The following is a 13,960-nucleotide window of genomic DNA, read 5'->3' as shown; positions in this document are numbered from 1 at the left end:
ATCTCCACATCAAGCTCAAGAAGGTATACTACAGTGCCCAAATATGGTAGACTGTACTCAGTGCAAGGAAAATGGAGAACAAATTAAAATTTTAAAGCAACAATTACATAACACTGCTAAAAGTTTAGAGGATGCTAATAGTAGCATGGCAACAATCATAAATAAAAAGGATAGTCTCTTAACACCAAAGGATATTTTAATTGTTGAGATGGAGTGTATGCTTAAAGAAAAAGATCTACAAATAAGTGAACTTCATGAGTTACGGGATAGAGTGCCAAAATGGCTAACACTAGCAATGTTGTTGTGGATAATAGAATTTTAATTGTAAAAGACAAAATCATATCCAATGCCGAGAATAAAATCAAAGAGCTCCAAAAAGTCCTATAAAGCAAGGTCTCAACAGAGCCACGAGCATCCCCTACCACGAATAAAGAGGGCATAGACCCTAATCTACCAAGACTACCAACTAATTTTGGTCTAGGCCTCAAAAGAAAGAGAACTTAGAGAAATTATATATCATATTGTAAAAAAAAGCAAACAGATTGTTTAGAATGTAGAACTAGAAACTCCTGCACCATCAAAGACTGAAGACACAAGTTCATCAAATATAGAAATAAAATGTGATGAACTTAAGAAGCTCAAGACCAAAATATTGAAGGTAGGGTCAAGTGTAGGTACTTCGTTCTTTTATAATCCTTAATGACATATTAACATTTGAATTTTTTCAGCAAGCCAAGATATTTTTTAAGAAGACTAAAGATGGTATGATACTAGATGCATTATTGAAGTTGAGTCAGTTAAAGTAAGTTAGTTGGTAGCGTAATTGCATAATCATGTTAACTAATGATGATTATTAGAGTTGAATAATAATTATTAGTGCTAACTTATTTTTTCCATTTTTTTTAGTGATTATGTAGGATTACGATGCTTTCAATATGGTCCAATGATACTTTCTCATTAGATATGCACTCTCTTATGATAATATTTGATTGGACTCAATACACCAATGGGGATTGCATAAATGCTTATTGGATTATTCCAGCTAATGAAGCCAAAAACTCTAACTCACTATACTACCCATCCATATTTTATGGGGTTGGATTTCAAGTAAGTATTTGATCACCTGATATTATTTTTTACATATACTGAATGCAGTTGACTAAAATTTTATCTTATTTACATAGCAAATGTTTGGAATAATGCACGTGGACGCATTAAAACAAAGTGCTAAAACTGATGAAAAAAGCTCATTAGATATATTTTCTGCCCTCTAAATAATGAAGATGATCATTGACATTTAATGGTCATAGACCTAGAGGAAGGTCATATAATTCATTATAACTCTCTCGCCGTCACAGAAATATATATATATATACATACACATATATATATATATATATATATATATATATATATATATATATATATATATATATATATATATATATATATATATATATATATATATATATATATATATATACACACACACACACACACACACACACACACACACACACACACACACAATATGTTAGGATGTATACTAAAAGCCTAGCTTTTGGTATATACATTTATCTAGAAATAAGAATCACATTGGTCAAATGTCTACATTTATGATAAATGTAGTTGTTCAATTAATTTATATTGTAGATAACATGGTGTGTGGTGTCACACACAGAGGATCATGTTATCAGTACCTTATAAATTATAAACAGTAGCTCACAACCACGATGGAAAGGAACAAATCATTGGAAGGTCACAGTGTAATTAGGTATTAGTTTATCTTAACTATATAATTACACTAGTACACTTAGAGTGTATTGAGTAGGACCATTAGAGGTCGTTTCTTTTATACTGACTTTATAAAGGAACAAAGACCTCAGTTATTATGGAAGTGTGTGCTCTTAATCCTAATATAATAACAAGCACATATATTTGATATTTATTTCTTTAATTTATCAATGGGTGAAATTTAGTTTGATAAATCAATAAGACCGATAAGTTGGGAAATGATATCACTTATAGTGTGTGTTGTTGATTATAGAAGGAAATTGTGTCCTAGTAATCTAGGTTGAGAATGTCCCCAAGAGGAGCTCATAAGGATTGTCATGTTAAACCCTGCAGGTGGACTTAGTCCGACATGACGATAAGGTTGAGTTGTACTACTCTTGGACTAAGATATTAATTAAATAAGTTGTCAGTAACTCACTTAATTAGTGGACATTCGACATCTTAAACACAGAGAGACTAACACACTCATAATAAGAAGGAGCCCAAAATGTAATTTGGGATTGGTGCGGTAGTTCAATAATAGTTCTCTAGTGGAATGAATTATTATTGATAAAATTAAGCTGTGTGTTTGGGGCGAACACGGGATGTTTAATTTTATCGGGAGACCAAAACCAATTCCTCCTCTCGGTCGCTATCGTAGCCTCTTGTATATAGAGATTTATACCCACCACATACCCACCTTCTTACCCATCCAATGGGGCCGGCCAAGCTAGCTTGGAACCCAAGCTAGGGCCGGCCAAGACCAAGTGGATGAGCCAAGTTGGTGGCCGGCCAAAGCTTGGGTCCCAAGCTTAGGTGGCAGGCCACTAGAATATTAAAAAGGATTTTTATTAAAATTATTTCTTATGTGGATATCATGGTTTTAAAAGAGAGTTTAAAAATTAAAAATTTCCTTTTATAGCTTTCTACAAAAGATTAAGAGAAGAGATTAATCTCTTTCCTTATTTGTAGATTAAAAGGATGGTTTAAATTTTTGGTAAAAACTTTCCTTATTTGTAAATCATCTACATGTTTAAAATTGAGTTTAAAATTTGAAATCTTTCCTTATTTGTTGATTAAAAGGTGGATTTTAAATTTTAAAAAAACTTTCCTTTTTAACCATGTTCATGATTTAAAAGAGAGTTTAAAAATTAAATATTCTCTTTTATAAGTTTCTACAAGAGATTAAGAAAAGATTTGATATCTTTCCTTATTTGTAGATTAAAAGAGATTTTAATTTTTAGAGATAACTTTCTTTTTATCCACATGTTTAAAAGAAAGATTTTAATTTATAAAATTTCCTTTTTACCAATCATGAAGGGATGAAAATTATTGGAGAAATTTTTTATAAATTTCTGGAGACAAATTAGGAAGTTTTAATTAATTAAAACTCTCCTTGTTTGTAGCTTTAATATGGCCGGCCATTATAATTGATGAGAAGAAAATTATTTTTAATTAAATAAATTTTCTTTTTCAATGGCAAAAGAATTAAGAAAGCTTTTATTAAATTTTCCTTATTTGCCAAGACCAAGGATTATAAAAGAGGGGGTAGAGGAGGCTTCATGGGAAACGACTCTATTCTATTTTTCTTCTCTTTTCTTCCTTGGTGTGGCCAGCCCTTCTCCTTTTCTCTCTTCCTCTTGTGTGGCTGAAATCCTTTATCTCTTGGAGCTTTGAGTAGGTGGCCGGATCTAGCTTGAGGAAGAAGGAGAGAAAGCTTGCATCCCTTGGAGCTTGGTTGGTGAAAAAAAATTCTTCATCCTTTAGAAGATATGCTTGGCCGAAACTTGAAGGAAAGAAGAAGAAGGTGCCTTGGTGGTTCTCGTCTCGGAAGATCGTTGCCCACACAACGTCCGGGATTAGAAGAGGAATACGTAGAAGACCTAGAGGTTTTTGTTTGCAAAAGAAAAGGTATACTAGTATTTAATTTCCGCATCATACTAGTTTTATTTCTTTGTAAAAATACCAAATACGAGAGGCATGCGATTCTAGTATTTCGAATTTGTTTTCGATATTGTGTTCTTTTGTTTTTCTTTTCCTTGTGATTTGATTGTTCTTTTTGGTTGACCTAAAGTTATTTAAGGAAATTAAATATTAGCTTTCCTTAAAAGGTTTTGTCTAGGCGGTGGTGGTTGTTCCCATATCCAAGAAGGCCATGTGCCTCGCCATGCAGTCCTGGAAGCTAATTTTGAAAATTAATATTTAATGGAATTAATAACCTAGGTGATTTGGATCGAATGTGTTAAGTTCCGCAGGAGATCCAAGTCTAAACCTAAAAGAACAAATAAATTAAACTTTGGATCAAACGTGTTAAGTTCCGCAGGCGATCCAAGTTTAATTTAAAAGAACACATGGTAGCTAGGAAAAGGTTCAGACCTTTGTACAAAATTTTTGTACAGTGGAACCATTAGGTTTTCCGAGTAGCAACCAACACAATAAGCGTTGGATATGTATTAATTACTAATGTCATTTATATGTAGGTGTTGTTTTTTAAGAAGCTAAACTGGTCATACTATCGCATATGGCATCATGAATTAGCACCTTTCTCCGGGAAAGACTTTAAATCAATTCAAGTTAATGGCCCCACACAAAGTAAATCGTAAGTATTTATTTATGTTCCATCATCTTTACTTCAAAATAGACTCTTAAAATTTTAATATTAATTTCTTGTAGGTTAAATTATGCTTTTTTTTATGATGCGCTAAGCAAAGAGTTTGATATTTCAGAGATCAACAAACTTTATACAAGCTGAAATGAGAGCTTATAGATTTAGTCTTGGACATAAAATAATGACTGACAAAAACTTTAAATTGTATATTTGTAATTAAAAATGTGTGTAATTGACTATTCTTGTAATGATATACTATTTGTGTAAATTCAAATTATGTTGTATCATATTTTAGATGAACGGTTGTATAATTTTTGAACTACATATCTATGTTTCAGAGTCTGAGGTTTCAGAGTTTGATGTTTAAGGTTTGAGAGAGGAGAAGCTATGGATTTTAATGAACACCATTTAAATTACAAAAACAACAACTATCAATTTATTTTTAAGTAAAAATTAACTTAGTTAGAGATATATTACAATACTATTAGAAATTTCCAATCCCACACTATAGACTTAAAACCCATTGTTAGATCTAGCCTATTGGAATTTCTATACTAATTCACAACCTGTATCAAGTTTTTAGTTTATAGAAGGGAGATGTGGTCTCAAGTTTTAAAAACCTATCAGGCCAACGTTGGGTCTGATATGGTACCATATCAGGTCCAACGTTGGCCTAATATTACACCATATCAGGCCCACGTTGAGTCTGATAGTATTCCATATCAGGCCCACAATGAGGCTAAAATTTTTCATAATGTTTGATCACCTTTAGAGAGCTTTAAATTAGTAATGGATAGCACCATTGAAGTCCTTGCAATACCAAAAAATCACAAGACATGAAATGAGTGCAATCAAAGGTCTATAGGTCTATCAATGAATTTTGACCAAAACCCACTAATGGCCCTACAGTACTTGAATTTATTTAAAATCACATTCCCTATGAAGGTTTGAGAGAAGAGAAGCTATATATTGTGTCAAAAATTAGTTATAACCAATACAAATGAAGTTCTTGCTTCGTACCAGTTGGCACGGAATAGTGCACCTAAATTGTATTTAATGAACAACAACCAAGAGAGGAGAAGTGTGTGTGTGTGTGTATATATATATATATATATATATAATTTATTTTTAAAATTTTTTTAAAAATTTTATTTAATTTATTTAATACTTTATCTATTTATTTTATTCTATATATTACTCTTTTTTTAGGGTATTTGGATTTCTTCAAATTCACGTTCCATGGAAGGTTTGAGAGAGGCGAAACTATGGATTTTAATAAGCACCATTTAAGTTACAAAAACAATAACAACCAATTTATTTTTAAGTCAAAACTTAGTTAGAGATTAAAGCTATGTTACAATACTATTAGAAATTTCCTATCCTACGCTGCAGACCTAAAACCCATTGTTGGACCTAACTTATTGGAATTTCTATATTAATTCAGAACCCATAGTAAGTTTTTAGTTTATAGAAGGGAGATGTGGTCTCAAGTTTTAGAAACCTATCAGGCCAACGTTGAGCCTGATATGGTACCATATCAGATCCAATGTGGGCATGATATGGTATGCCCATGTTGGGCCTGATAGTATTCCATATCAGGCCCACAATGAGGCTTAAATTTTTTGCAACGTTCGATTACCTCTAGAGAGCTTTAAATCAGTAATGGATAGCATCGTTGTAGTCCTTGCAATACCAGAAACTCACAAGACATGAATTGGGTGCAATCAGAGGTGTCTAGGTCTATCCATGAGTTTTGACCAAAATCCACTTATGGCCCTACGATACTTGGATTTATTTAAAATCACGTTCCCTATGAAGGTTTAAGAGAGGAGAAGCTATATATGGTGTCAAAACATAGTTATAACCATTACAAATGAAGTTCTTGATCTGTGCCAATTGACACAGAACATGTGAACCTTATGGATTTTAATTAACATCATTTAAGTTACAGAAACAATAACCACCAATTTATTTTTAAGTCAAAACTTAGCTAGAGATTTAAGTTATGTTACAATACTATTAGAAATTTCCTATCCCACGCTGTAGAATTGAAACTCAATGTTGGACCTAGGCTATTGGAATTTCTATACTAATTCACAACCCATAGTAAGTTTTTAGTTTATAGAAGGGAGATGTGGTCTCAAGTTTTAGAAACCTATCATGCCAACGTTGGGTCTAATATGGTACCATATCAGGCCCAACATAGGCATAATATTATACCATATTAGGCCAACATTATGTCTGATAGTATTCCATATCTGGCCCACAATGTGGCTGGAATTTTTTACAACATTCGATCACCTCTTGAGAGTTTTAAATCAGTAATGGATAGCATTGTTGGAATCTTTTCAATACCAGAAACGCACAAGACTTGAAATGGGTGTAATCAAAGGTGTCTAAGTCTATTAATGAATTTTGATCAAAATCTACTGATGGCCCTATAGTACTTGGATTTATTTAAAATTACATTCCTTATAAAAGTTTGAGAGAGGAGAAACTATATATGGTGTCAAAACTTAGTTATAACCACTACAAATGAAGTTCTTGCTCCGTGCTAGTTAGCACAAAACATGTGAACCTTATAGATTTTAATGAACATCATTTAAGTTACAAAAATAATAACCACCAATTTATTTTTAAGTCAAAACTTAGTTAGAGATTAAAGCTATGTTACAATACTATTAGAAATTTCCTATCCCACACTGCAGACTTAAAACTCATTGTTGGACCTAGCTTATTGGAATTTCTATACTAATTCACAACCCGTAGTAAATTTTTAGTTTATAGAAGGGAGAGATGGTCTCAATTTTTTGATATTGGGATTAGAAACTTGGTAGTGATCAATTGAACAAAGCGGCCAAGGTCCCAACCTATCAAGCCAATGTTGGGCCTAATATGGTCAAGCCCAACATGGGCTTGATATTACACCATATCTGGCCCATGTTGGGTTTGATAGTATTCCATATCATGCCCATAATGAGGCTAAATTTTTTTTTCAATGTTCGATCACCTCTAGAGAGCTTTAAATCAGTAATGGATAGCACCGTTGAAGTCCTTGCAATATCAAAAACTCACAACATTTGAAATATGTGCAATCAGAGGTATCTAGGTCCATTAGTAGGTTTTGACCAAAATCCACTGATATACCTATGATACTTGGATTTCTTTCACATTCCCTATAAAGGTTATTTGAGAGAGGAGAAATTATATATGGTGTCAAAACTTAGTTATAACCACTACAAACGAAGTTCTTGCTAAGTGCTAGTTGGCACATAACAATGCACCTAATTTTAATTCAATGAACAACAATTGGTGTCCTATTTTATTTTTCAAGCACAATAACAATCATTTTATTTAACTCATAACTTATTTATAGTTTAAAGCAAATTTATAAGACTTTGACATTTTCAACCCTAACTTGTTAAATTGAAATGCACAGTTGGACTAAGCCTATTATATTTCTGAATATTTACAACTGCTAACGCATTTTTATTTTATAAAATGGAGATATGGTGTGAAGTATTAGTTCTTCCTTGCTAGGATTAGTTTACACTTCTCATATCATAGATAGCACTATATTAAAAAATAAATACTACATACAAAGATATAACAATAACATCACTTTACATAACTATTTTTCTTACAATTCTATGGATGTACTGCATACAAATATATAGATCCACTCCTCCTGGTTACAACTATATAAATCAAGCAAAATATTCCTTTATACATATACAAGTAAGTCAAAAACCAGGGGCTGGTGGCAGTCTATAAGTCCTTTGATTATGGCACGGTTATTTGCACTGGATGCATTTGATTTTTACCTTCTCATTATTTTTCGACTCAATCTGTGTCTTCTTTCATCTACCCGGCTGCACAAAGCTACGGGGACATAGAACTGTAATGTTGTTCACGCTCCTATGCCAAAATTCCTTACTTTAACAGGGATAAATACGATCCATGTATTTCACATTCCAATTTTATGAATGAAAATAATGTTCACAATATAAGAGTGAATCCATGTTCTGATGAATGATGATGACAATAGCATATGAGCAAGGCAATCCTGAAATTTGAAACTCCCCATAGTCACAATATTTTATTTCCAAATCAACAATGAATGAAGCACCCCATATCTCTACTTCCATTTCAGATTGAGAGTAGGGGTAGATTTGATATCGTATAGCTTTCTCTCCCCTTAAATCCATTTCTTTGGTAGCATGAGGTGTCAAAGCAACATACCATTTTCAGACTTCCTCCCTATAGTTAAAGAATCATTGAGCTACATTTCTTCTAGTATTATCAATTAACCTGTTTATGGAAAGTTCACGTGTATGCTTGAACAAAACATTTAAACTGTTTACATAATTGGTGGTTAGCATTGTGTACCTTCTTCCACTAAAGTGTGCATTAGCCCATCTTTTAGGATCAATGTTCTGAAGCCACTTATGGGCATCTAGATGTTTTTCAAACATGGACTATATTATGAGATCATATTGGAGTGTTGTGTTTGCTTGAGCTGCTACCCAAAACAAGCCTAAACCTGACCTACTGTCAGTATCTATTACCATATTGCAAGACATGTAGTGGCAACAGAAAGTATGATGAGCATTTGGGTAGAATTTCCTAACTACTGATATAATGTCACGATGTCTATCTGATACTATGTTCATTGACTATGCATCAATGGCAAAGAATCTCTTCGTATGATCCAAAAACCACTCCCAGGTAGACCCATATTCAACTTCAGTGATTCCAAAGGCTATTGGAAGGACATTATCACTAGCATCAATTGTTATAGCCATCAACAACACACCCGGATACTTCCCTCTTGGATGTGTGGCATCAATTCCGATCAATTTGTGAAGATAAGACTGAATACTCTTCGACAAGTTCCAAAACTCTAAAAACAGCGCTAGAATTGATTATCATCATTCATGTGTAGTGCTACATAGGTTTCATGATCCTTGACTCTTAACTCACGCAGATATAATGGAAGATCTCTATAAGCTTGGTCATAATCTCCAACAACCTTCTTCATCACTTTCTCCCAAGCTATGTATGCTTTTATGTATGATATGGTTACTCTAAACCTAACTTTTATATCTGATATAATCATACTTGGATTATACTATTCATTAGTAACAAATTGCTCTTCAACAAAAAAATACTACAAAAGAGGAAGATCATGCTTGATGATCAACACTTTCCCTAATTGTGTCACATTAGCGTTCCTTTACATATTTCATAACAGTGAACTCTACATCTCCCGACCAACTACTCTCCATGTACATGGTTGATTAAAGCAGACGACTTTTACTTTATTTTTCAGAGTGTCGACTGGTTATATCTCATATGCTTAACCATGGCATGTTTCACAAGTGCATTCTTGAACTCTTGTCGAGACGAAAAAATCTATCCAACACAAAACTCATGCTCATCTATTGCCTCTTCAATTGACCTTTGGAGTAATAGAGAATTTAGAATATATGGATTATCATCTATTGGGAACTCCTCTAAGTCAATGTACTGCTTTGGAGAAATTTTATATTGTTCAATCTGCATATCATCAGCTAAGAATTCTCGTACATCTGTATTGCATTATAATTTCTCTTCAATTCAGATATAATGCCCTTCCTCCTCACTCTAAGTAGTCTCAAAGTAATCACCAAGTGTTATACAAGGATTCAGAATCTCATCTTCTAGAATACTTGCTTCTTTATTTAGATCAAATGTCAAATTGCTACTTGTATTTCTATTTGTGTTCTGCACACCACTATACTCCAAAGACAATGGAATATTTATTCTAGATAATTCTCCTACATTAACTCCATGTCCAATGCAAGAATTTGCATCAAGTGTATTCCATATCTCAAAGAGAATTTCTTCAGCTATATGATCATCCCTGATAAATAAATTATAAACTAATTTAGCAAATTTACAACTACATAATCAAGTATTGTTGTGCATACTAATTTAGCAAAGACCAAGTATATGACGTACATATTAGATTTTTATAATTTATCAGTGGTTGCGACACAATCCGACTGATATGGACCTAGGGTTTTTACAATTTTGCATAATTTCAACCATTAGGAAGGGTTGAGCGAAGAAAAGATATATATGGTGTAAAAGCAAAGTTTTAACCAAAGATCACGTTAGACCTGATATAATCATATATCAGACCCGTATTGAAGCAGAAACTTCTTGTAATGTTGGACCACTGTTGAGAGACCTAAAGAAGTAATGGATAACACAATTTAACTCCTTACAACTACTGAAACTAACAACACGTTAAATGGGTGTAATCAAACAAGTTTAAGTCCATAAGTGGATTTTGGTCAAAACACATTGATGGACCTAGGGTAATTGGATTTATACAAACTCCTAATCACTATGAAGGGTTGAGCGAGAAGAAGGTAAATATGGTATCAAACGAAAATTTTGATCAAAGAAGAAAGTGGGCCTGATATGATCGCATATCAAGCCCGACGTGTTGATGCCTACCATTTCAACCTGACATGCTTGAGCAAGATTAGCTAAAATCTAGCATCACAGTGGAGCAACTTGCAAAAACTGATTAAGTATTGGAAAAGATCATATTGCAGGTGTTATTGAATATTTATTTCCCACATCCAATGAAACCATAAACACGATTTCTGTCATTACCCTTTGCTACCTAACTGTAATTATTTTTTACATCACAATCTTATTTTATTGTAGTAAATTTATACATATATCACTAAACTTTTAACTATATTCTTCTACTAATTTCACTATTGCGAGAAATTTATCCTTCAATGCCGAGGTTCTTAACCGTTGTTGTCCTTTAAACTCTTTTTTTGAAACTCTTACAATAATATTTCTAAACCTTAAATAGTATTTTGTAATCCTGTCAAATAACAAGAGGTTTATGATCGTTTCATATTTATAAGCCTAGATAAAGGGATAGAGGGAGAGAGAGAGGGGCTGAGAGGAGATGTATCCGAATTAAAAAATAATTTTTAATTAGAAATATGGTTTAAATGTTTGGAAAATAATAAATGAGAAAAGCAGACTGGCAACCTGATAGGACAAGTAAAAGGAGAATTTTATTTTTTATCTGCGTCCTGATATAAACAAAACTACCATATAACTTTTGGTAAATATCATATTTAAGATACGCCCTTTTACTTTTGGTAAATTGTCGCTATCGATATTAGAACAAGCTTGACAAATCAGCCTCGAAGTAGTCCAGCTCTTGGAGCATCCAGTCCGTGTCCCAAGAAGGCCAATTCACATCGGAATTAACTCCGGCATCGCCGGCCGTCGGCGACGGTAAGGTCGGAGAGGGTCTGCTGACGCCGCAGTTGCTGTTATCCGGAGTCGTCGGCACCAAGTCCTCTGTTTCAACTGTGAGCCCGGTCCGGAAGCTCGAGAGCAAGTCTCGGCTCCGCTGCTGCTCCGCCGCTTGATGGCAAGTATGCTCGCCGTGGTAGATGACGCGGAAGAGCAGCGGGTCGCCGTCGGATCGCTGCACTTGCTTGGTCGCGGGGCAGCCCTGAGTCGCGCGATGCCTACACCTGAAGTAGCATCTGCACAGAGAACGATCGATAAAAATCCCACCTTTTTTCATCACTCTGTTTTCTTGCTCCACAATTTACGGAAAAGTTCCAATCTTGAGAACGATGATGGTTTGCAGCAGACCTTGGGTGCTTGGCTCCGAGGATGTCTTTTTGCCCGTACTTCCTCCAGCTACAGCCGTCGCCGACGGGGGATTCGACTCCTTCAACAGCGCCGGAATCCACTCGCACTTCTTTCGTCCACTTGGGCATTATCTTCCTGTCCATAGATACGCATAAATTTTACAAATTACGAAGGGCTATCGATTGACACCGTCTCTATCGAATGGATCGGACCTCTTCTTGGGAATCTTGCCGGCGGAACGAAGGCACTCTCCAGCGACCTCCGGGTGGCTCGATTTGACCAAGGAAATCGACTTGTCTATCGCTGTAAGCATCTCTTGCAGCAGCAAATGACAGGATTCGCTGGAAAAGTGAAGAATGAGCTCGACTTCCACAAGCCTCGCCAGTTCCTGGAGTCGAGCGAGCTCGTCCAGTAGCAGGTCTCGCTGTTCCTTCCCCAAGCCTTTCTCCATTACTCTCCTTCTCCTATTCTCCTTCTCCTATTCTCCAGAAGAAAGGCTCCGAAGCCTCTAAAAGAACAGGAGGTCTTATAGTAGTGCAGAAAGCTTGACTGAGTTGGTCACTCAGTTTGACGGCGAGATCATTTTCATGGCCGTCGTCGTCGTCACCGTCGCCATCTTGTTCTCGTTTCACACCGTCCAAAAGACTGGCCTTTGGTCCCGAGAGATGGTTGATTGCTCCAAGATTTGACTGCGATTATATCCAAATCGTTGGAAAATGCCAAGCTTCAGAATCTTCAAACCAGGGAATGAGGGTGAGTGAATGGGTATGTGAAAGGGGTTACGTTTGTGACGTCACCGTTCTGCCTCACTGCTTACGTTACGTAATTGGGTTAATTCGATCCTGCTTGTACAGGCATTGCCTCAACTTCTCACATTGGGATGATGGAACCCACATTTAAGTAGTGGGTTCCATCACCTCATTGTGAGAAGTTGAGGCAGTGCTTGTACAAGCAGGGTGAAATTTATCACGTAATAGTTAATTCGATCCTGTCTGTCAGGCACTGCCCCAACCTCTCACATTGGGATGGTGGAACCCACACTTAAGTAGTGGGTCCCACCATCTCATTGTGAGAAGTTGGGGCAGTGCCTGTACAGGCAGGGTGAAATTTACCACGTAATGGTTAATTCGATCCTGCCTGTACAAACACTGCCTCAACCTTTCACATTGGGATGGTGGAACCCACACTTAAATAGTGGGTCCCACCACCTCATTGTGAGAAGTTGGGGCAGTGTCTGTACAGGCAGGGTGAAATTTATCACGTAATGGTTAATTCGATCCTACCTGTACAGGCACTGTCCCAACCTCTCACATTGGGATGGTGAAACCCACACTTAAGTAGTGGGTTTCACCACCTCATTGTGAGAAGTTGGAGCAGTGCCTGTACAGACAGGGTGAAATTTATCACGTAATAATTAATTCGATCCTGTCTGTACATGTACTGTCCCGTAATTGAGTATATTCTCACAAAGGCCCACTTATCTTTCTAAAATTTCCAAAGGCGTACTTTTGACCGGTCAACCAAAAATAATAATTCCAAGTGACTGATCCTTGTCAAATATTTTTAAAAATAATTAAAAACTATAAAAGTCTTATAGTATGTGTCACCAATTTAATATTATTGCACTCCTATAATTCACTCATACCTCGTAATAATATGCGATTCAAAGAGTCAGGACAATCTAAGAAGTCCAGGTGTGTAGGTCGGACCAATGCCTGATTCAGCCGGGTTGGGCCCGGAAGGAAAAGAGTGAAGAAAGTTTTTACGCTCAGTACTCAAACCTCATGCTAGTAGGGCCCAGGCGATGTATGGTGTTTAGTATTGCTCAGGTGAAGTGGTGCTCGGCATCGAAGACTCGGACTAGAAGAAATCGAACATGAGAGGATTGAAGAT

The 13,960-nt window shown here is 35.4% G+C and overlaps 1 protein-coding gene across 1 annotated transcript; it reads right to left on the bottom strand.

Moving 5' to 3' along the window:
• Positions 1 to 11,450: 11,450 nt before the first annotated feature.
• Positions 11,451 to 12,693, bottom strand: LOC122039838 (transcription factor WRKY19-like). Its single transcript, XM_042599266.1, has 3 exons — positions 12,280 to 12,693; positions 12,068 to 12,202; positions 11,451 to 11,955 (listed from the first exon to the last, which is right to left on the bottom strand). Exons 1-3 carry the CDS (start codon positions 12,516 to 12,518, stop codon positions 11,580 to 11,582), a joined length of 750 nt encoding a protein of 249 aa, XP_042455200.1. The 5' UTR covers positions 12,519 to 12,693; the 3' UTR covers positions 11,451 to 11,579.
• Positions 12,694 to 13,960: the final 1,267 nt, after the last annotated feature.

This window comes from Zingiber officinale, chromosome 2A (genome assembly GCF_018446385.1).
Source record: "Zingiber officinale cultivar Zhangliang chromosome 2A, Zo_v1.1, whole genome shotgun sequence".
Classification (NCBI taxonomy): Eukaryota; Viridiplantae; Streptophyta; class Magnoliopsida; order Zingiberales; family Zingiberaceae; genus Zingiber; species Zingiber officinale.
The sequence above is the reverse complement of the archived record's forward strand: the minus strand, read 5'-3'. Positions and strand labels throughout refer to the sequence as shown.